General features: G+C 37.9%; 1 protein-coding gene and 1 pseudogene across 1 annotated transcript in view; one reads left to right on the forward strand and one right to left on the reverse strand.

The window, feature by feature from the left end:
- The window catches only part of LOC106988283 (ankyrin repeat domain-containing protein 26-like), a 109,039-nt gene that overhangs the window by 42,833 nt on the left and 40,639 nt on the right, over positions 1-25,567 (reverse strand). Inside the window, 4 exon segments of the mRNA XM_053206708.1 lie at positions 8,599-8,740; positions 9,319-9,352; positions 11,275-11,445; positions 22,538-22,704. Coding sequence (XP_053062683.1) covers positions 8,599-8,740; positions 9,319-9,352; positions 11,275-11,445; positions 22,538-22,704 — 514 coding nt within the window.
- LOC128312520 (40S ribosomal protein S15a-like) lies at positions 5,861-10,369 on the forward strand (annotated as a pseudogene).

Below are 25,567 nucleotides of genomic sequence, written 5' to 3' on the forward strand. Positions count from 1 at the left end.
TATAGGTGACAACTTCCTTAATCTGGAGAAGGAAGCAGACATCCAAATCCAGCAGGCACAGACAACTCCCTTCAGATTCAACAGGGATAGGTCTTCTCCACAGCATATCATAGTGAAACTGGCAAGTTACAAACAGAAAGAGAGAATTCTGAAAGCAGCAAGGGACAAACGGGCCTTAACCTACAAGGGTAGACATATGTGGGTAGTAGCAGACCTGTCCACTGAAACTTGGCAGGCCAGGAGGGGATGGTAGGAGAAAGTCCATGTGTTGAATAGGAAAATATGCAGCTAAGAATCCTTTCTCCAGCAAGGCTGTCATTCAGAATAGGAGAGATAAGATTTCCCAGAACAACAAAAACTAAAAGGGCTCATGACCACTAAACCAGCCCTGCAGGAGATCCTCAGGAAGACTATGTGAATGGAATGTCGCCAAGTCTACAAAGGACCAGAAACATCACCACGAGCATGAAACCTACTGACAACACAATGACACTAAATCCATATCTTTAAATAATCACTCTGAATGTGAATGGACTAAATGCCCCTATCGAAACACACAGGGTATTGGGATGGATTAAAAAAAAAAAAACACAAAATCCATCTATATGCTGTCTACAAGAGACTTATTTTAGACATGAGGACACCATTAGATTGAAGGTTAGGGGATGGAGTACCATGTATTATGCTACTGGAAGTCAAAAGAAAGCTGGAGTAGCCATACGTAGATGAGATTTCAAACTACAGACTCTAACAAGAGATGAAGAAGGGCAATACGTCATAGTTAAGGGATCTATCCATCAAGAAGAGCTAACAATTGTAAATGTTGGTGGCCCCAACTAGAGACCCCACAAATATATGCATCGGTTAATCACAAACATAAGCAATCTTATTGATAATCATATGGAAATTGTAGGTGACTTTAATACTCCCTTGCAACAATGGACAGATCATCTAGGCAGAAAATCAATAAAGAAACAAAGGCTTTGAATGATACACTGGACCAGAGGGATTTGACAGACCTATTCAGAACTTTTCATCCAACAGCAGCAGAATACACATTCTTCTCGAGTACACGTGGAACATTCTCCAAAACAGATCACACAGGGGGTCACAAAACAGCCCTCAATAAATATAAAAGAACTGAGATCATACCATGCATATTTTCAGATCACAACACTATGAAACTTGAAATCAAACAAAAGAAAAAGTTTGGAAAGCTTCTGAATGCATGGAGGTTAAAGAACATCCTATTGGAGAAAGAATGGGTCAACCAGACGATGAAAAGAGAAATTAAAAAAATATGGAGGCAAACGAAAATGAAAACATGACAGTCCAAACCCTTTGGGATGCAGCAACGGCAGCCCTAAAAGGAAAACACATTGCAATCCAGGCATTTCTCAAGAAATAAGAACAATCCAAAATACAAAATCGAACCTCACACCTAAAGAAACTAGAAGAAGAAGAGCAAAGAAACCCTACAGCCATTAGAAGAAATAATAAAGATTAGAGCAGAAATAAACACCATAGAATCCCCCCCCAAAAAAACACCTAAAAAACAAAATGCAAAACACAAAACAGTAGAAAAGATCGGTGAATCTAAGAGCTGCATTTTTTCTTAACGAATAAATAAACTTGATAACCCCTTAGCCAGCTTTCTCAGAAAGAAATGAGAATCCAAAGAGATGAAATCATGAATGAAAGAGGAGAGATCACAGTCAACACCACAGAAATTCAATTATTAGAGAATACTATGAAAATTTATATGCCAACAAACTGGACAACCTGGAAGAAATGGACAAATACCTAGACAACCACACACTACCCAAACTCAAATGGGAAGAAATAGAAAATTTGAACAGACCCATAACCAGCGAAGAAATTCAATCAGTTATCAAAAATCTCCCAACGAATAGGAGTCCTGGGCCAGAAGTCTTCCCAGGGGAATTCTACAAGACATTGAAAGCAGAGTTAATACCTATACTTTTCAAGCTGTTGAACAAAGAAATGGAGGAAAAGCTTCCGGACTCATTCTGTGAAGCTAGCATTACCTTGATTCCCAAAACAGATAGAGACCCCACTAAAAAGGAGAATGACAGGCCAATGTTCCTGATGAACATGGATGCCAAAATTCTTAACAAGATACTAGCAAATCCAATTCGGCAGTGTATGAAAGAATTCTTCACCATGATCAGGTGGGATTCATTCCTGGGCTACAGGGCTGGCTCAATATTCGCAAATCAATCAAAATGATACATCACATTAATAGAAGAAAGGATGCGATCATCCATATGATCCTGTCAATAAATGCAGAAAAAAACATTTGATAAAGTACGGCATCCTTTGTTAAGAAAAACCTTCAAGAAAGTTGGGATAGAAGGAACACACCTTAACATCATAAAAGCCATGTATGAGAAGCTCGCTGCTAATATCATCCTCAATGGGGAGAAACAGAGAACTTCCCGCCCCCCCACCACAGGAGATAAGGAACATGAAAGGGATGTCCACTCTCACCAGTGTTGTTTACCATAGTGTTGGAAGTCCTAGCCTCAGCAATCACAACAAAATGAAATAAAACTCATCCAAATTGGCAAAGAAGAAGTTACACTTTCACTTTTCGCAGATGACATGATACTCTACATGGAAAACCCGAAAGACTCCACCAAAAAGCTGCTCGAACTGATACATGAATTCAGCAAAGTCACAGGATACAAAAATCAACACACAGAAATTGATTGCACTTCTATATACCAATAATGAAGCCACAGAAAGAGAAATCAAGAAACTGAGCTCAATTACAATTACACCAAGAACCATAAAATACCTAGGAATCAACCTAACCAAAGATATAAGAGATTTGTATCCTGAAAACTATAGAAAAAATATCAAAGAAATTGAAGAAGACACAAAGAAATGGAAAAACATTCCATGCTCACGGACTGGAAGAAGAAATATTATGAAATGTCGATATGACCCAAAGCAATCTACACATTCAATGCAATCCCAATCAACATTGCACTGGCACTCTTCTCAGAGCTAGAACAAACAATCCTAAAATTTGTATGGAACCACAAAAGATCCCAGATAGCCAAAGTAATGTTGAAAAAGAAAACCAAAGCTGGAGGCGTCACAATCGCAGACTTTAGCCTCTACTACAAAGCGGCAATCATCAAGAGAGTATATATCGGCACAAAAAGAGACACAAAGGCGAATGGAATAGAATAGAGAATCCAGAAATGGACCCACAAATGTATGGCCAACTAAACCTTGGCAAAGCAGGAAAGAGTATCCAATGGAAAAAAGATAGGCTCTTTAGCAAATGGTGCTGGGAGAGCTGGACAGCACCATGCGGAAGAATGAAACTGGACCAGTTTCTTACACCATACATAAACTCAAAATGGATGAAAGACCTCAATGTGAGAGAGGAAACCATCAAAACCCTAGAGGAGAACACAGGCCACAACCTCTTTGACCTTGGCCACAGCAACTTCTACTCCACACATCTCTGAAGGCAAGGGACATAAAAGCAAAATTGGACTATTGGGACCTCATCAAGGTAAAAAGCTTCTGCACTGCAAAGGAAACAATCCACAAAATTAAAAGGCACCAATGGAACGGGAGAAGATATTTGCAAATGACATAAAGGATTAGCATCCATACTCTATAAAGAATTTATCAAACTCAACACCTGAAAAACAAATAATCCAGGGTAAGAATGGGCAGAAGACATGAATAGACACTTTTCCAAAGAAGACATCCAGATGGCCAACAGGCACATGAAAGGATGTTCAAGGTCGCTCATCAACAGGGAAATACAAATCAAAACCACATTGAGATACCACCTCACACCGGTCAGAGTCGATCAAATTAACAACACAGGAAACAACAGATGTTGGTGAGGATGTGCAGAAATGGGAACTCTCTTGCACTGTCGGTGGGAATGCAGGGTTGGTGCAGCTGCTCTGGAAAACAGTGTGGAGGTTGGTTCCTCAAAAAATTAAAATAGAATTACTCTACAACCCAGGAATTGCACTACTAGGCATTTACCCAAGGGATACAGGAGTGCTGATTCAGAGGGGCACATGTACCCCAACGTGTATAGCAGCACTATCAACAATTGCCATATTATGGAAAGAGCCCAAATGTCCACCAACTGATGAATGGGTAAAGAAGATATGGTTCATATATACGATGGCTATTACTTGGCAGTGAGAAAGAATGAAATCGTGCCATTTGCAACAACATGGATGGAATTGGAGGGTAGTATGTGAAGTGAAATAAGGCAGTCAGAGAAAAACAGATATCATGTTTTCACTCATATGTGGATTTTGAGAAACGTAACAGAAAAACATGGGGGAACAGAAGAGGGAAAAATCTTTTCAGACAGGGAGGCAAACCATGAGAAACTTTTAAATGCAGAGAACAAACTGAAGGTTCATGGAGGGGTGGGGGAAAGGGGAGAATGGGTGATGGGCATTGAGGAGGGCACTTGTTGGGATGAGCACTGGGTGTTGTATGTAAGTAATGAATCATGGGAATATACTCCCAAAGCCAAGAGCACAATATATACACTGTATGTTAGCTAACTTGACAATAAATTATATTTAATTAATTATTTAATTAAACTGTAGCCATGTGTGTATGGGGGGGGGTGGTGGAATCTAACAATACACTAAGGGATAATTTGTTATGACCAAATGGTGTTTATCCAAGAAATGCAGAGTTGGTTTAAGATTCGAAAACCAATTAGTGTTATTCACCATATTAACAAACTTTTAAAAAAGGAAAATTATATGATCATCTCCGTAGGTAAAATAAGTCCCTTGTCAAAATTCAACATCCCATTCCAGATAAAAACTTTCAGCAATCCTGGAATACAAGGGAACTTCAATATGACTTAAAACAAAACAAAACAAGTCATGATAACTCTACAGCTAACGTTACATGTAATGGTAAAAAACTGAATGCATTTCCTAGAAGATCAGGAAGAAGACAAGTAGGCCATTCACTGAATGACTTCTTCTCTTCAGCACTATACTAGCAGTTCTAGCCAACGCAATCAAACAAGAAAGAGCAACAAAGGACATCCAAATAGAAAATGAAGTGAAACTGTCTCTATAGCAACGACAGGGTCACAAAATAGAAGTTGGCAAACTCCCACCTGTGGGCCACGTTACTTGTTTTGGTAAATTAAATTTTATCAAAATACAGCCATGTCCATTAATGTATGCAGTATCTATTGACTGCCCTTATAGTACAATGGCAAAGCTGTTTAGTTGCGACAGAGAATGTATTGGCTACAAGTCTCCAATATTTACCATTGTTAGTAAAATAGTAATTAAAAACGAATTTTAATGAACTTTGCTTATGTAGAAAATCTGACAGAATTAAGAAAAATGCTACTAGAATTAATGAATTTATAGCGGCACATGGATGACCCAGACTCTTGAGTGTCTCTTGATTTCAGCTCAGGCTATGATCCCAGAGTCATAGGATGGAGCCCTAAGTCAGGCTCGCACTGAGCATGGAGACTGCTTAAGATTCTCCCTGTCTCTCTCTCTCTCTCTCTCTCTCTCTCTCTCTGCCCCTCTCCCCTGCTCATGTACTCTCTCTAAAATTAAATATATGTAGGGACGCCTGGGTGGCTCAGTCGGTTAAGCGGCCGACTTCAGCTCAGGTCACGATCTCGCAGTCCGTGAGTTTGAGCCCCGCGTCGGGCTCTGGGCTGATGGCTCAGAGCCTGCAGCCTGTTTCCGATTCTGTGTCTCCCTCTCTCTCTGCCCCTCCCCTGTTCATGCCCTGTCTCTCTCTGTCTCAAAAATAAATAAAACGTTAAAAAAAATTTAAATATATGTATACATATAAATTTATCAAGGTTGGAAGATACAGAATCATTACACAAAAATCAACTGTATTTCTATATACTTGCTATAAAGAATCAAAAATTAAAATTTCAGGGCACCTGGGTGCCTCAGTTGGTTAAGCGCTGGGCTCTGGCTAAGGTCATGATTTCAACGTTGGTGAGTTCAAGCCCCATGTCGGCTCTGTACTGACAGCTTGGAGCCTGGAGCCTGCTTCAGATTCTGTCTCCCTCTCTCTCTGTCCCTCCCCAACTCATGCTCTGTCTCTCTCTCAAGGGTAAACATTACAAAAAAAATTTTAAATTTAAGATATATTATTTACAACTGCACTGAAAATAAAAAATAATCACAGTTAATATCATAAAAGACAGAAAGACCTATACATTAAAAACTACAAAATATTACTGAGAAAATTTTAAAAGACCTATATCAAGGGAGAGATATATCCTCTGTTCAGGGGTTAAAAAATTCAATATTGTCAAGAAGTCAGTTCTCCCCAAATAAATCTGTAGATTCAACAGAATCTAAACTTCATTTCCAGAAGACCACCAGAGTTGGGGTTTTGTTTGTTTGTTTGTTTTAAGAAACTGACAAACTGATTCTAAAATTCAGGTGGAAATGCAAAGGATCCAGTGTAGCAAAAGAACACTGAAAAGAACCAAGCAGGACGACTAACACTACGTGATTTCAAAAATTCTTATAATCTGGCAGTGATTAAAACAGCAAAATATTGGTACAAAGATGGCCAAAGAGATCAATGAGACAGAATAGAGCCCATAAATAAGCCCACACATATATGGCCAATTGATTATGACAAAGGAGCAATGGCATAAAGTGGAGAAAACACAGCCTTTTCAATAAATGGTGCTGGAACAACTGGATATCCGTATGCAAAAGAATGAACTTGTATCCATACTTTATATCATAAAAAAAAAGAATATAAAATGGGTCATAGATCTAAATGTGAGACCAAAAACTATAACACTACTAAAAGAAAGCATGAGAGAAAAACTTTGTGACCTTGTGCTAGGCAAAGATTTCTTAGATATAAAAACCAAAAGCAACAATCATACAAGAACAAATGAATGCGTAAACTGGACTTCACCAAAAAGAAAAACTGCTCTTCAAAAACACTGTTGAGAGAAGGAAAAGTCACAGACTGGGAGAAGGAAAACCTTGCAAAAAAAAAGAGAGGTGATAAAGGAACTGTATCCAGCTCTTTCCACCATCTTTCTGCGCCACCATCATGATGCATGTGAATGTCGTGGCAGATGCTCCCCAAAGCATAACAATACTGAAAAGAGAAGCAAACGCCAGGTTCTTACTAGGCCGTGCTCCAAAGACATTGTCCACTTTCTAACTATGATGATGAAGCATGGTTACACTGGTGAATTTAAAATCATTGATGATCACAGAGTTGGGAAAATTGTTGTGAACCTCACAGGCAGGTTAAGCAAGCATGGAGTGCCTGGCCCCAGAACTGATGGACAATGCAAAGATCTAGAAAAATGGCAGGATAATCTGCTCAGTTTGGTTTCATTATAGTGACCACCTCAGCTACAGTCATGGACCATGAAGAAGCAAGATGAAAACACACAGAAGGGGAAATCCTGGGATTCTTTTTCTAGGGATGTAATACGTATGTGCAAATAAAATGCCTCAATGGAAAACAAAAACAAAAACAACCACAAAAAGACAAAAAGAAAACAAAATAAGAAGGAACTGTGTCTAGCATATACAAAGAATTCTGAAAACTCAACAAGTAAGAAAACAAACAAATTTTTAAAATAAAAAAAAAAAGATTTGGACAATTCAAAGAAGATATCCAGATGGCAAGCAAGCATGTGAAAATATGGTCAACATCGTCAGTTATTAGCAAAATGTATATTCAAACCATAATGATATATAAAATATCCATCCGAATGGCTAGGATGTAAAAAGCTGATGATACTAAGTGTTCATGAATATGTATGTAGGAACTGGTGCTCTCACAGACTGCTGGTGGGAATGGAAAACAGTACAACTCCTTTAGAAAACGATTTGGCAGCTTCATAATAAGGGAATAGAAAGGGACATGAGATTTTTCAGGGTGATGAATATGTTAACTGTCTGGATTGCGGTTATGGTTTCACACGTGTAAACATATGTCAAAACTATCAAATGACACACTTCATATATGTGCAGTTTACCTAACCAAAGCTGTTGGAAACGACAAGCTCTTTCACAGGAAGAAACGTCTAAAACAGTGGATAAGACACAGATGGAAAGAAGGATGTCAAACAATACAAGATGAAGCCAGAGGACCGTGGCCTTTAACCTAATAGCAATGAGAAGTAACAGCTAAGCTTTAAACAAGGAGGTAACATGATGAAATACACATTTTTTTAAGTATATAATAATTATGGTTGCAGTGCAGACCAAGGTCCTGGGAGGCTGAACGGCAGGGAAAACGGTCCTGAGGTTATTTCAGTCATCTAGGAGAAAAATAATGACCTGACCTGGGTGAAGGCACAGAAGAGAAGCAGAGTTAACAAACACGTTAGATGTGCCATTCCCACTAAGAAAGGTACAGTAGAAATGATGACTCTTTGGCTGAGAGCATACAATAGTTCTCCTTTGATTTTAATATAAAACATATTTCTGAGATGAGCAGCTCTACAATACAGCAGTGTTCTATGGTGCAGTACTAGGCAAGGTGTGCACATATCACTACAGCCATATACGTAAAAAGGCTTCCTACCTTTACAATCCATGCCAAGTTGTTCAATCAGCAACATGAAATTCTTAGAGTAAGGCAACTCACAATCCTCTGAGGCTGTTTCAGATTCAGATGACTGAATGAAGTCGACAAGGTCATCCATAGAAGTAATTTGCTTTTTGACCTACAAATAAAGAATACCATTTCAAAATGTCCCCCAAATATTTATAAAATATACTAGGTGTAGAGAAGCGATAAATACCCATCTTTTTATAAAAGCAAAAACAGGGGCACCTTAGTGGCTCAGTCGTTTGAGCATCTGACTCCATTGTGGCTCAGGTCATGACCTCAGGGTTCCTGAGTTTGAGTCCCATGTTGGCCTCCACAATGTCAGCGTGGAGCCTGCTTGGGATTCTCTCTCCCCCTCTCCCCCTGCCCCTCCCCCCACTTGTGCGTGCTCTCTCTCAAAATACATTTTAAAAATAAGTGAATAAACATTTAAAAGCGAAATCACAGAGACTTTTTAAAAGAACGGATTTTTATCAAAAAGACACCGTTATCAATAGCTAGTATTTCTAAGTAACTTTTTCACAGCAAATGTCTCTACAACAAAGGAAGATTTCTATTTTTTCACTACATCTTTCATAAAGTATTTTTTTTTGCCACTGAACAATATCTCTAATAAATATTTATCAAAATAATATAATAAAATAAAAATAAAATAAATAAATAAAATAAAATTACATTGTCTATTTCTCTTACCTTGTTCTTCTTCTTAGAAATTTTCTTTGCAGGCCTGAAAAAACCCAACAATTCTTTTCAGGCAAATATTAAATACTTAAAATACAAAGAATATTTAACCCAATTGTTTCTGATATAAAATCTCTGCACTTGAAACTAATTTTCTACAAAGGGGATTAAACAGTAGAGTAACATTAAACAGCATAGAAAATATACTATTACTAATATTAACGAAGGATTAGACGTATCCAGTTGTAATATATGTGCTGCTGAAGTGAGAACAACAAAGTACTAAATTTAGATAAAAACTAACAAAAGCAAAGGAAAATCCTAATGCGACTTGCATTATTTGATAGGCATGACACCATTGTTTTTGTTGTTGTCATTTTTACTAAAAATAAGCTTTTCCTAGCACTAAAACCTACTTGGAAAGTGCAAGTAAAGTCCCTATATGAAAGGACCCCTTTTGAACAATCGTGATATTAACGTGTTGAAGACTCACTGTACAACTACTCTCTAGGCATTACTATGAGCACTTTACATGTCTTCAAGGTATTTGAAGCCCCACAACAATCTTATGAAGTAGGTTATTATAGTAGGTATTTTACACAGGAAGAAAATGAGGCACAGAAAGTCAAAGTGACTTGCCCAAGAAGCCCTAATCACTGGCCAAGAACAGACCCTGAATTCAAACCCAGGAATGTGCCTTCCAAGCATGTGTTTCATAACATGTGGTTAAAGTAATACTTAAGTGTTTCTAACTAATATAATAGCAAATGAATCTACATTATTGTTCTATTTCTAGCCATAGCTGTACATAGCAATTTCTGAACCTTACACATTCTTTTAAGAGACTTTATACCTAGGCAATATTGGAAATCTACTTTCAATAAACTACAGATTTGCTTCTTCTAGAGAAGTTCAACAACAGGCATTTATTCGTTCATTCAACTGTTTATTCCCACATTCAACACATACTTATTGAACATATAATCTGTGTCAATGACACTGCTGGTACAGGAAGCATGGTTTTTGTAATTTAGAGCTTTCCAGTCCAAAAGGAATAATCTGTGATGGGTTACTAGTTTATTTTCCAATTGTAAATAAACAAAATCTTCCCCTTTCCCCAGAACATAAATAAATATTAACTTGATATAACCAGATACTTTCAAGTCCCTAACAAAATCATAGCTGTTCATGACGCTATCAAAGGCACTGAATATCTAAAATCATCAAGGAAGGATTAGTTCTATTCAGAATGGCCTCAGTGTTTGCATACGTTTATTATAAGTGTGAGTGTATATATATACACACACATATACTTATATATACATATAGAATTTATACACAGGTATAAATAGATAGATAGATACATACATACATACATACATACATACTTGCATACATACATATATATATTTTTAAATCTGCACATTCAATTACAGGAGAATACCCATTGTGGAACCAATTCTGAATAAACCAACTTCTTCCACAAAATTACATGAATAGGAGTACTAAAGACAATGACTATAATCTTTAAAAGATACTGTAATACACTCAACAAACTTCCTAATGTTTGGAAACGCAAACAAAGTTAAATTAACTAACCATGTATATCTCTATTGATCATTTCCAACAGCATACATACTCTAAAAGCTCCCATCTTAAAATAAAAAGAGGAGGAAAATGCCTTTGCAACTCACATTCTTTTTCAGTTATCATCCATTTCTCTATTACCTTTCCCAATTAAAATGCTCTAAGGAGTTGTTTACACTTACTCATCTTCCATGCTTCCATGGTGACTACTGAAACTGCTCCTTGACAAAGTCACTTACCCTCATCATAACGTTTCAAGCAATGTGTTTGATATGTTCTTGCTTTAGCTTGGACCTACCTACACTACAGCATCGTATTTCCACAAAAGGTAATCACTGCTAAAATGCCTTCACAGGCACATAAAGAATTTATAGATTTTACCTGCTTTCATGCTGATCCTTTTCACTGAAATGGCTGCCATCATTCTTTTGTAGTGGACCACCAGTTAGGGAATCGGCCTTCTTCAACACTGGTGTGATCACAGATCCTTTTGATGTCCCTTTTTCATTTTCACCTTCCTTTAACTTCTTCATATGTAAACCAGGTTCACTCCTTAAAGAAAAAGCCATAAAACAGCCAATGTTTTCTAATCATTTTACTGATAAAGAATAAAAAGACAATTTTCATCAAGTTCTGAATTTTACCCATCTGACTTAATTTATTAATTCAGAGAAGAGTGCTGAAATACCAACCATATACAAGGAAATACTCATCTGTTGCTTCAAACACAGACAAATATACAACTATAATACAATGTGATTTGTAAGAATTGACATGTGCAAAGCTGTAAGTGAGGACAAGAAAGGCTTTATTGAAGAGGGAAAATAAACAGGAGAGGTCACCAGGAAAAGAAACGGGAGAAAACCATTCTCTTAGAGATTAGAATGTAAGCACAAAGATTACATAGATGGCATCTAGGTGCCTTGAAAGGAAAAGTATACTTTTAGGAACTTGGAAAAAAAGCATAAGATACATGGAACCAAGTAGTAAGAGATCAGTCAGGAAAGAAATTCTGACTCAGACATGGGAGTAATAACTAGATTTGTGCTATATTTTCGGCTTTTCTTTTAAATATAAAAATGCTTCATTTCAACAAAGTTTTAAAATAGCACGAGGTCCATATAACATGAAAGAAGAAATCAGGGAAATATCTTAGGGGCAAAACTACTTTTAAAATACCCGTATGTCAGAGCGATATCAGTATCATAGCTGAGTAAGATGTACCTTGTTGCGTCTCCCCACCTACAACAAACTGGCATCTTATCCACCCATGGGCAAAACTGCCTTTGCAGGAGCTGTGGGAATCTAGCACCATATTCCGAGGGACCGAGGAAAAGTCTTGCCTACTCGTGCATCAGGTAACAGGCATACATACTACAGTCTAATCTGTGGACCTAGCAATAGCCCATAAAGTGCCTCCAGTCCCTCCCTCTCAGCCACATCTGGGAGTCCCTCCCTAGAAAACACTGTCTAGGATAATCACCCACGGATGAGAGAGCCTTTTTGGAAAACCAGGCGTCCTGCAGAGAATTTCCAGCATACCACTGGAGCAAAAAACTCAGGGTTGGACACACTGAAGAGGTAGTCATTAAAGACTGGAGGAGGTGACTGCTACTTCAAATGCAAAGACAGCAATGCAAAATTGCAAAGAATATAAAATATCAACGAAATATGATACCATCAAAGGTAATCTTCCAGTAATCAATCGGAAACACATGGAGATCTGTAATTTATTCAAAAGAGAATTCAAAAACAGCAGTTTTAAGGAAACTCAGTGAATTACAAGAAAAACACAAAAAGCCAATTCATTAAAATCAGAAAAACACTTTATGAATAAAATGAGAAGCTTAACAAAGAGCTGGAAATAGTAAAAACTGACTAAACAAAAATCCTGGAGCTGAAGCGTATAATGAAGGAGATGAAAAAAGCAAGAGTGATCACTGACAGGAAATGGATCAAGCAAAAAAAAAAAATGTGAATTTAAAGACAGGAACTACCAAATTATCCAGTCAGCAGAGAACCAAGTAAGAAGAATGAAAAAGAGTGAGGAAAGACTATGTGACTACAAGTGAACCCTCATAAGGCTATCAGCAATTTCTCAGCAGAAACCTTACATACCAGGAGGCAGTGGGATTATACATATTCAAAGTGCTAAGAGAAAAAAGACTACCAATCAAGAATACTTTACTCAGCAAAATTACCCTTCGGAAATCAAGTCAAATAAATACATTTGATACACCGCATTAACAGGATAAAAAAAAAATCATATGATCATCCCAGCATGTGAGGAAAAAGCATTTGACAAACTTCAACATCTTTTCAGGATAAAAACTCTCAATAAAGTGGGTACTGAATTATCACACCTGGACATAGTGAAGTCCAATATGATAAGCCCATGGCCAACATCATATGCAGTGGTAAAAAACTGAAAGCTTTTACTCTAAGTTCAAGAACAAGGCAAAGTTGCCCACTTGACCACTCCTATTCAACAGGATACGGGAAGTCCTAGCCAAAGCAGTCAGGCAAGAAAAGGAAATGAAAGGCATCCAAATCAGAAAAGAAGACATAAAACCGTCTTTGTTTGCAGATGATATGTTCTTATATATAGAAAATCCAGAAGAGACCACCAAAAAGTTGCTCAAAGGATGAAGGATACAAAATGAACATAAAGATGCAGGGGTGCCTGGGGGGCTCAGTCAGTTAAGCTTCTGACTTCAGCTCAGGTCATGATCTCGTGGATTGTGGTTCAAGCCCTCTATTGGGCTCTGTGCTGACAGCTCAGAGCCTGGAGCATGCTTTGGATTCTCTCTCTCTCTCTCTCTCTCTCTCTCTCTCTCTGCCCCTCCCCTGTCCACACTCTGTCTCTTTAGCCTCTACTACAAAGCTGTGATCACCAAGACAGTATGGTATTGGCACAAAAACAGACACACAGGCCAATGGAATAGAATAGAGACCCCAGAAGTAGGCCCACAAATGTATGGCCAACTAAGCACTGACAAAGCAGGAAAGAGTATCCAATGGAAAAAAAAAAAAGACAGTCTCTTTCTTCTGGGAGAACTGGACAGCAACATGCAGAAGAATGGAACTAGACCACTTTCTTACACCATAAACACAAATAAACTCAAAATGGATGAAGGACCTGAATGTGAGACAGGAAACCATCAAAACCCTAGAGGAGAAAGCAGGGAAAAACCTCTTTGACCTCCGCCGCAGCAATTTCTTACTCGACACATCTCCAAAGGCAAGGGAATTAAAAGCTAAACTGAACTATTGGGACCTCGTCAAGATAAAAAGCTTCTGCACTGCAAAGGAATCAATCAACAAAACCAAAAGGCAACCGACAGAATGGGAGAAGATATTGGCAAATGACATATCGGATAAAGGAAGGGCTAATGTCCAGAATCTGTAAAGAACTCACCAAACTCCACACCCACAAAACAAATAATCCAGGGAAGAAATGGGCAGAAGACATGAATAGACACTTTTCCAAAGAAGACATCCAGATGGACAACAGACACATGGAAAGATGCTCAATGTCACTCCTCATCAGGGAAATACAAATCAAAACCACACTGAGATACCACCTCACGCTGGTCAGAGTGGCTAAAATGAACAAATCAGGAGACTATAGATGCTGGCGAAGATGTGGAGAAACAGGAGCCCTCTGGCACTGTTGGTGGCAATGCAAACTGGTGCAGCCACTCTGGAAAACCATGTGGAGGTTCCTCAAATAATTAAAAATAGAACTACCCTATGACCCAGCAATAGCACTGCTGGGAATTTCCCCAAGGGATAAGGAGTGCTGATGCATAGGGGCACGTGTACCCCAATGTTTACAGCAGCACTTTCAACAATCGCCAAATTATGGAAAGAGCCTAAATGTCCATCACCCGACGAATGGAGAAAGAAGATGTGGTTTATATATACAGTGGAATACTACCTGGCAATGAGAAAGAGTGAAATCTGACCATTTGCAACAACGTGGATGGAACTGGAGGGTAGTATACGAAGTGAAATAAGTCAGGCAGAGAAAGACAGATACCATATGTTTTCACTTATATGTGGATCCTGAGAAACTTAACAGGAGACCATGGGGGGGGGGGGCGGCGGGGGGAAAAAAGTTACAGAGAGGGAGGGAGGCAAACAATAAGAGACTCGTAAACACTGAGAATCAACTAAGGGTTGATAGGAGATGGGGGAGAGGGGAAAGTGGGTGATGGGCATTGAGAAGGGCACCTGTTGGGATGAGCAGTGGGTGTTGTATGGAAACCAATTTGACAATAGATTATACTTAGTAAAACAAAATTACAAAATCAACATCAAGAAATCAGTTGCATTTCTACACAACAATGAAATAGCTGAAAAAGAAATATAAGGAAAAAATCCCCTTCCCCAAAACATCAAAAAGAAAAAAATACTTTGGAATAAATTTAATCAAGGACTTTCTGAAAGATAGGTACAGTAAAGACTACAAGACATTGTAAAAGAAACAGCAGAGACACAAACAAATGGGAAGATACCCCGTTGTTTATGGATTCGAAAAATTAGTACCATTAAATATCCACATTACCTGAAACCACCTACAGAGTCAATGCAATCCTTGTCAAAATTCCAATGACCTTTTTCACAGAAATAGGAAAAGCATTCCTCAAATGTGTAAGGAACCAAGAAGACCCCAAATAGCCAAAGCAATCCTAAGAAAGAAGAACAAAGCTGGAAGCATCACACTTGCTGGTGTCAAACTATTACAAAGTTATGGTAATAAAAACCGTATGAAGTTGCACAAAAACAAACACAAAGATGAAGGAAACAGAATCAAGAACCCAGAAATAAACCCATGCATAAAGCCAACTAAAGACCCATGCCTAAAGTCTCTTTAAGAGACCCGAGAATACTCACAAGAGAAAAGGTAATCTCGTCAATACATGATACTGAGAAAAGTGGATATTAACATGCAACAGAATAAAACTGTGCCTCTACCTTACACCGCTCACAAAAGTTAACCCAAACTCAAATAACGACTTCCATATAAAATCTTAAATCATAAAACTCCTAGAAGAAAACACAGGATAAAAGCTCCTTGGCATAGATCTTACGAATGGTTTAGGATAGGACATTCAAAGTACAAGCAATAAAAGCAAAAACAACCAATGCAATCAACAATGTTTCCGCACAGCAAAAGAAACAAGCAACACGACGGAAAGGCAACCTATGGAAAGGATGAAAACATTCACAAGCTACAAATATGAAAAACGTCAATATCTAAAATGTGTAAGGAATTCGTACAACTCAGCAGCTAAAAACAAATATAATTAACAACTGGGCAAGGCACCTTAATAGACGTCTCTCCTCAGAACATATTCAGATGGCCAAGGGTACACAAGAAGGTGCTCGATATCACTATTCATCAGGGCAATGCAAATCAAAACTGCAGTATATAGATATCACTTTGACCTATTAAAATGGCTATTGTCAAAAAGACAAGAGCTATCGTTGGCAAGGATGTACAGGAAAGGAATTCCTTGTACTGCTGCAGGACTGTAAATTGGGACAGCCACTATGTAAAACAGTATGGTGGCTCCTCAACACACCAAAAACAGAACCTCCATAGGAGCCAATAATCCCATTTCTGGGTATATATCTTAAAGACATGACATCCTTACCTTGGAGAGATAGCTGCAGCCCTCTGTTTATTGCAGCATTATTTACAATAGCCAAGAAACATCCTAAGCATCCATCAATGGATCCATGGATTAAAAAATATGGTATTATATTTACAATGGAATATTTTCAGCCACAAGCAAGAAGGAAATCCTGCCATTTGTGACAACATGAGTGAAACTTGAGGGCTTTATGCTTAGTGAAAATAAGTCAGACACAGGAAGACAAATACTGTATGATCTGACTTATATGTGGAATTAAAAAAAAAAAATTGCACGGAAAACAGAACAGACTGGTGTTGCCAGGGTTAGGAGGCTGTGAGAAATGGGTAGATATTGGTCAAAGGGTACAAACTACCTGTTACAAGATTAATAAATTCTGGGGATTTAATGTGCAGGATGGTGATTACAGTGAACAATACTGTATCATATCATTTGAGAGTTGCTACAAGAGTAGACCATCACAAACAAGAAAGGATAATTATGTGAGGTGATGGAAGTATTAACACTATTGTGGTAATCATTTGACAATATAAAAGTGTATCAAATTAATACAGGTATACCTTACAGTTACACAGATGTATGTTACTTATATCTCATAAATCTGGAAAAACTTCAAAAATTCAAAAGTACTCATATGTCATTATCTATTACTCAAAAATAGCAATCATCTGAGTAGTTATCCTTTTGTTTAAAAAAAAAATAGTTTGCGGCACCTGGATGGCTCCGTCCGTTAAGTGTATGACTTTGGCTCAGTTTGTGATCTAAGGGTTTGTGGCTTCGAGCCCCACATCGGGCTGTGGGCTGACAGCCCAGAGCCTGGAGCCTGCTTGGGAATCTTTGTCTCCCCCTCTCTCTGCCCCTCCCCCACTCTCACTTTTTGTCTCTCCAAATGAATAAACGTTTAAAAAAATTAAAAAAAAAAAGATTTGGTAACTTTTGTATCCTTTTAGCCTAATATCTAGTCCTGGTAGAAAATACTGGGAGATTCACCAAAAAGAAAATTATAATTCTTTTTTCATGGACTAAATGCATGCAACAGAATATTATTACCATACAGCTATGCACATTTCCAAAAAGAATGAAATTTCCCACAGATTATTTCGGACTTAAACATGAGCCCCGAAGAGCACCAAAAACAAAAACAAAACTAGCAATTGTGTTTTTTTTTTCAAAAAACTGTTATACAGATAAGTTCTCTTGTTGAAATAACACCCAAGAAAAGAAGAATCTTTCTGAAAGCTATTATCAAACAATTCCTCTCGACCCAAACTTCAAAAATGAATCTGTAATTATAGAATTTAAAATAGCTTTCATTTTGAACCCAGTCAATAGAAGCAACTCTTAAGTAGAAAACATCTGGTGAAAGCCACCTCAAACTTAGAAAAAGCAAAACAAAACAAAACACAACAAAACAAAGCAGTACAAAACACAACAAAACAAAACAAAACAGAACAAACCAAAAACCCCCTAACATGTAGCCATGGTAACAAGAAGCCACCAGAATCAGTTTTAAACGTGTTAATCAATGCCCACCAGCCCTACTCACCAACCAATCCATTTCAGCTCCTTCCTTCTGAAAGACAGCCAATAAAGGACAAAAATCACTCCAATACACATGCTTCAGCGTGCCAACCAATCCACAACAGTCTCCAAGCACCTGAACAAGCATGGTGCTTCAAATGATGACAAACCATTTAATTTTCTGAAAGTCCCCCAATCCTTAAACTCCACTCTTCCTCAAACCCTGTATAAGAATAGCAGACTCCTCTGTTAGAGAAGACTATACCTAACCAGCATAGCTCGCTCTTATTTGTAAGCGATAAATTCCAACTTCATCTTTTTATTTCAGATCTTGAGGGCTCATAATCCTTTGGCAAGAATCTTTAAAGTCGTATAATAATTTGCCACCCTATTTTAGTTTTCTTAATAAATATAAAGGAAGTTTGCTATTCCTTTGATACATTTCACCATAATTAAAACTAATATAAATACAACTAAAAGAATAAGTAGCAAGTAAACACAACATTGGGCCCCCCAAAATCCAACAAAAAAATGTATATAACTGGCAGGTTTAGTTGTCAGAATGAGCCCACGCCAAACTTTGTAAAAGTGAGGACTAGTATTATGTTAAAAACAATACACACAGGTTAAACTCCGTTCACTCAATAAACATTACTGAATAAGTACTATATAGACTAGAACATTTTCTAGGCACTGAGGACATGGCAGTGAACAGATAATAATCCTACTCATGAGTGAAGTAAACCTACAATAACAATAAGCTACACAGGCCAAACACACAGTATTAGAGGAGAAAAACTAAAGCAGAGAAATCCAATTTTGAGGTGTTATAGGGAAAAGGGTAGTTGAAGTACTAGTCAGGATGGCCAAGAAAGGCCTTGCTGAGAAAGTGACTGTTAAGCACAAACCTGAAAGAAAAAAACAAACAAAAAAGGAAAAAGCAAGCCATGAGGTATCTGAGGGAAAGCATTCCAGATAGAGTCAACAGCAAGTACAGAAGTATGTCCGAAGTACTAAAAGAGTAGTGAGAAATTCAGTATGGCTGGACAGAATGAAAGGGGTAGAAAACAGTTCAAATCAGAGAGAGAGAGAGAGGAGGAGACACCTGATGATATATAGGCCTTGTCGGCATTAGGAAGAGTTTTGGCATGTACTCTGAGTGAAATGGGAGGCTATTAGGCTTTGAGCAGAGGAAGGACACAATCTGACTTACGTTTTACTAGATCCAATGTGTTTAGAATTAACGGAAACAGGAAAAACAAAAGAAGAAACAAACAAACAAACAAGAAGACCAGTTAGTTACCTAGCACTCCAATATAAACAACAGATGATAGTCTCTTGGTCATGGAAGATGTGTTTGGATTCTGGATATATTTGAAGGAAGACCGGACAAGATTCGCTGACAGATGAGATGTGATGTGTATGAAAAAGAAAAAGAAAAGAGAAAGAAAAAGAGAAAGAAAAAGAAAAAGAAAAAGAGAAAGAGAAAGAGAAAGAAAGAAAAAGAAAAAGAAAAAGAAAAAGGAAAAGGAAAAGAAAAAGACAGGACTCAAGGATGATACCAAGTTTTTTAGCAGAGCAACTCACAGAACTGTTATTAAACCAATTAGGAAAGACATGAAAGGCAAATATTAAGAAAGAATATCAGGAGTTCAATTTGGGACATGTTAAGTTTCCAATAGCTATCCAGAAAGAGGTATCAAGTAGGCAGTTTGATATGCGGGCCTGGAATTATGGAGAGAGAGCCGGGCTGGAGATATAAACTTGAGGATCATTAGAATATACAAGATAGTAAAAGTCAAGAGAAGGAAAATCAAAGGCCAATTCCTGGAAGACATCAATGGGTTAAAAGGTGGCGGACGAGGAGAAACAAGCAAACCAGGCTGAGGTGTACAGACTAGAAAGGCAGCGGCAAAATCAGGTGAGTGAGTGATATCCTACAAGCAACATGGAGACAGAATTTGGGAGGAGAGAGTTTTCCATTGGGTCAAATATTGCTGAAAGGTTAAGTCAAATGAGATGTATGAAATTATGTTTAGATTTAGTAAAGTGAAAATCGGTGGCAACCTTGAAAAACCAATTCTGGAGGAGGGAGAGGGAAAATTGCTACAATGAATTCAAGAGTGGATGGGAGGGAGGGAAATCAGGACCAAAGAGTGAAGAAGGCTCTTGAAGGATTTCATAGCTAAGTGAAATGGTCATGGTTGATCTAATTTTCTATTACTGCTGTAGTTTTCAATTGTTACATAATGATTAGGTAGTAATTTGTAATATTTGGAAGTCTTAAAAATTGCATATATGTAACACTAGTTTTTTTGGGTTTTGTTTTTGTTTTTTTTTGCTTTTTTTAAATGCCACACCAAGGTACTAAATAACTCACAAAATTATACAATGAGAAGACTCCTTAAAATTTTTCTAGATATATAATATTATATAAGCTGATTACCATTTTTCTCATGCTTAGAAAGACCACGGAAAAACTAAGCTTCAAGGGCAGTATTTTGTGCTTGATAAAAATTATTGAACTCTAAGGGCACCTGGGTGGCCCAGTCCATGAAGCATCCAGCTCTTGATTTCGGCTCACATCATGATCTCTAGGATCTCTAGCATCGAGCTCTGCACTGACAGCACGGAGCCTCCTTGGGATTGTCTCTCTCCCTCTCTCTCTTTGCCCCTCCCCCACTCATGTGTGCATGCTCGCTCGCTCTCTCTCTCTCAAAATAAACACTTTTAAAAAGTCACCTAACTCCAGGCTGTTATATACTATCCAAAGTAATTAGTCACATTAAAATTTTATACACAGAAGTAAAAGGGGGTGGGAATGCAGAAAATAGTCCTACTTTGTAAACTGAATTGTCATCAATTATATAACATGAAGGCACTGTTGAAAAATTTGGTGTGGTGCATGTTGAAATATATTCTCTAAAAAGGCAGGATAATGGCATGCAAGCAAAGTACCTTTATGAAAACGATTCATTGCATTATCAGCATCCTGGTTTATAGCACAGGGGTCATGAAATGTTTATATAGAATATGAGACATGTTGCCTCGTGAAACCTCTTGGCAATATTCAGATGAAGCTGAGGGTCCAACATTGGAGCACTCATGCACTGGGAAACAAAACCAAAAATCTAATAACTAGCAATTTTGTTGGTAATGAAGTAGACTGCCAGTGTAGCAGGGAACTTCCTTTTGCAATTCAGTAGATATTAAAAGTATTCTAACAAAATGTGCATAAGACATGACATCAAACCAAACCAAATGCTTTAAATATACTTTGTTAAACCATCAGGACACATAGACCTAAATTCATTTTTTATAATGGTCACATATTCCATTACTTTATAGAAGTGAAACTTAACTTCCTTATTAATGAATGGATATTTAGCCTATCTCTGGGGCACCTAGGTGGCTCAGTCTGGTGAGCATCCGACTGTTGATGTTGGCTCAGGTCATGATCTTGTGGTCGTGAGATCGAGCCCTGTGTTGGCCTCTGCACTGTTAACGTGGAGTCTGCTTGGGATTCTCTCTCTCTCTCCCTCTCAGTCTCTGCCCCCCCTCGATGCTTGGGCTCCTGAGTGTGCACATTCTCTGTCTCCCAAAATAAGTAAATAAACATTTAGACTATCTCCAAATGTTTGATATGGGAATGCTATAATAAATATCCTTCACATATACATGTAACGTATTTATATAAGTAACCTTAATATATCTGTCCTATTTTGTATATGTAATAATATATAATAAATGCCTTTACAGTGTGTGTGTGTGTGTGTGTGTGTGTGTTTGCACACACAGGTGCACGCCCTTGCTTATAGAAGTCACGTATTTCAGAAGGACCCAGTCCTGGCAACGAAACCATTGGAATAAAGGGATGACCTACCTGAAATATTTTTCTCATGTTATATTATTTATTTTTGACAGTGACAGAGACAGAGCACAAGCAGGGGAGGGGCAGAGAGAGAGGGGGACACAGAATCTGAAGCAGGCTCCAGGCTCTGAGCTGTTAGCACAGAGCCTGACACAAGGCTCAAGCTCGTGAAGTGCAAGATCATGACCTGAGCCGAAGTTGGACGCTTAACCAACTGAGCCACCCAGGTGCCCCGACATATTTGAAATTTTGAAATACACCGTTAAATCCCCTTTCAAAAAGGAGTTACCAATTTCATCCAGCCACAGTGTCTAAGAATGTCATTTTCCTCACATTTCCTAACTTTGATTATTTTTTCAATAAAATATTTATGACCGCAAAAATAAATATTTATTTATTTCAATAAAATACTATGACCGCAAAAAATGGTATCTCGTTGGTATTTACATTTTTCTCATTAGCACGTAGGATGAAATATCTCCACGAAAAATACGAAATTTGTTCATCGTGAACATTAGCTCAAACTAGAAAAGTTTGTTGCATAGGAAAATAACAATTACCTACTATTTAAATATTGCTATAGGCTTACCTATCAGAATCTTTTTTTTCTGTAATAGGCAATTGATGGTTATCAGTTTTTCCATTCTGTCTTTGTGGAATTAATCCAGCAGCCACAGCATCATGTATGTTTTCTGATACTTCCATGTCACTTCCTCTGTGCTTCTTTTTCTCTTCAACCTTTAATGGAACTTGATACTAAAGGTAATTGTTACTTTAGTCAATAAAAAGAAGTTTTTTTCGTTAATTTTATCAGCTGACACTTAGTTTGTCATAAATTCAATGGAGGAAAATATTTTGTGTTTACTTTATCATTACAAGTAACTGTAATTTTTATAAACTCTGCTTCATTTCTGTTGAAATTTAAAAAAGCAGAAGTTACCAATATTTCTAAAAGGGCTTTCTTAATTTTGTACTCTTATTCATATCCACACTTTGCTACCGAGAATTCCCCACCCACCCCCACCCCATCTGACCAAGAGATACAAAGAAATAAAAAGACAAAAGACAAAATTTGTCCTTTTCTATCCTTACCACCTGGGTTTTACACAACAGCCAGATTTAAAACATGGGACATGGAGGTGCTCCAGTAACAAAAACAGGGAGCTTTCCTCTTCCTGCACGGAGCTATTCTTTCCCTGACTGCCTTTTACAATTCTTTTTCTTTGGGATCCTAAGGTTCTCAAAAAAAGTGACAGTGTCCCCTAAAATTTATGAACCAAAGTTTGCCACAATACAAAAGGAACAAAGTGAAATGGACGTTAGGGTGCAATTCTGGGAAATTAGTAATGCTCTCCGAATCTCACATTCAATAACCATAACATTTTATAAGGAGAGGGTATAAACGTAATGATCACCTTTAATTCCATTTGCTACTGATAACGCGAGTAAAACTCAAAAAGGTTAAATGATTTGTCCCAAGTTCCTAAAGTGGCATTACCTAGCATTTTATGGCGCCAAAAGAGATGATACAATTCTTGAATGCTGACTCAGAGAAATGACCACAAATTCATTAAGTTAATCAGATGCATGAAGAGTGTGACTTTGGCACAGTAAATTAATACCTTGATAGGGGACGAGGGGATTAGCTACTTATTCTTCTAAAGGAGGGTATCTCTAGGTTTTGTCTATTTCTAAACTCCACACATCTCAAAACTCAGTTTTCTCCCTTGGAGTTCAATACTGAAGCTTTGCTGAAGGTTTATGCTACCTACATGGTAAAAATCATACAGGCCGAAAGGTATCATACTTTATTGAACATAAAGTGAAGGTTTGACTCAACAGAGACATCCTGAGAATGATGATTTAAAAACTGTGGGGAAAAAAGCGGTGATAATACAAATAGCTGTTATTAAGCCTATGTCAAAGGGGTCATGTTGAAATTCTAAGTTCCAAGATTGTGAGTAAAGCAGACAAGACTGCATATATTTGTGGGCAATAAGCTTAGGAATTCCCTCAGCCTGCACTGATGGGTTAACCAGGCATAAAAAATTACAAAGCCATAGGATGCTCACACCCAAGTTTGGGTAAACAAGATTAGGTAACTAAGTAGACAGAGGGCGGGGCAAAGGCTCCAAGACAAAGGTGTGTGAGGGAAACCAGATTAGATATGCAGGAGGACACACTCCCCAATTTAGTACTATGGCAGAAAGCTGCTTTCACAGGAAGGAAGGACCAAATTAGGTAAACAGGTAAATAGGGCTATAGGCGGTAGGCTGCAGGGTGAAGATGCCCAGAGGGGAGCTAATTAGCAAAAGAAAGGTGCCTTGTGGATCCTGAGGTAGCATCCTTCTTCTCCCCTAGACTAGCTAAGATAAACAGAGAAGCTGCCTCAGGTCTGCTGTTAACAACCATCTGCCAGGCGCCAGGATTTTGTTTTATATTGACCCAAACCCCTAACACCCTATATCTTCAAACCCCCTTTCCCTTATGCCCATGAGTTCATGTTCACAGATTGATTGTGTCTTTGGGCACGTCCATCACCATGTTTGGAAGCCTTCTGATCCTAATAAAAACAGAGCAAGGACCCTTAATCTGGGCTCCTGTGTTCTCCGGGACATTAGCCGTCTCTCCCATTGTAATCCTGCATCCTGCTGCTGTGTAGCTAGACAAGCAAGAACCCTAGACCCAGAGTCTACAGACACATACTGAAGCAATAGATTGCCTTAGCTGGGAACATTTGTGTATCTTCCTTCTCTTAGTTATTGCTTCTTTCCCATTTTATTGTTTATGGAAATGCAATTTACATTTACGCCAATATGTTTTTTAAAAAACCTGGAGATTATTATGTTTTTTAAGCAGTTTCTTTATGTTTATTCTGGTTCATGAGGTCACATGGTACTTACATAGCTAAGTTAGTTTCCCAGTTCATATACTACTTGGAAGACTGACACGGAAACTTCAAGGAAAACAAATCATAAGAATGTTTTCCTGAACTCCTATTTGTTAGATAGCAGAAATAATCTATTTCCAGACACAATTACTTATTTAGACAATTCCATCGTATGCACACTCTTGTTCTCTTGAGTGGAAAATCAGAATGGATTAGATAATTGCTAAAGAGAAAAAACAAGAGTAACAGCAAGGTGGACCTCTATCTCTTTTGCAGGTTGAACTTCCTCTCTTTCCAAAGACAGGAACTCTACTTGTGACATGCCTATCTCATTCTTAAACCTTTGCATATCTTGATGTAAGTCTTCACTTAGATATACTTCAGATGCTGGAAAACTAGATGCTGAAGAAGAACTCACGATTTCTAATTCAGAATCAATACTTTTATAGTTATGAGTACTGGCATTATCTGCATATAATGGCTTCTGGAAAAAAGTCTTGTACTGGTTTGTTTTCTCGTGTTTGTGACCGCAGAAATATCATCCCTTTTTGTTTGAACCGTGCGTTTCATCACATCGCAGCAGGCAAGCCACAAATCAAAAAGGCTCTCTGAATAACTAGACTGAGGTCTAATTTACAAGCGGTGGTATTTTGGTCCATATTTTTTGCCATTTGAATGTCAAACTCTTGGCCTTCTTTCACTTTAAATGTAACTAGTGGGATCCTTGCT

The sequence above is a fragment of the Acinonyx jubatus genome, chromosome D3 (genome assembly GCF_027475565.1).
Source record: "Acinonyx jubatus isolate Ajub_Pintada_27869175 chromosome D3, VMU_Ajub_asm_v1.0, whole genome shotgun sequence".
Lineage (NCBI taxonomy): Eukaryota > Metazoa > Chordata > Mammalia > Carnivora > Felidae > Acinonyx > Acinonyx jubatus.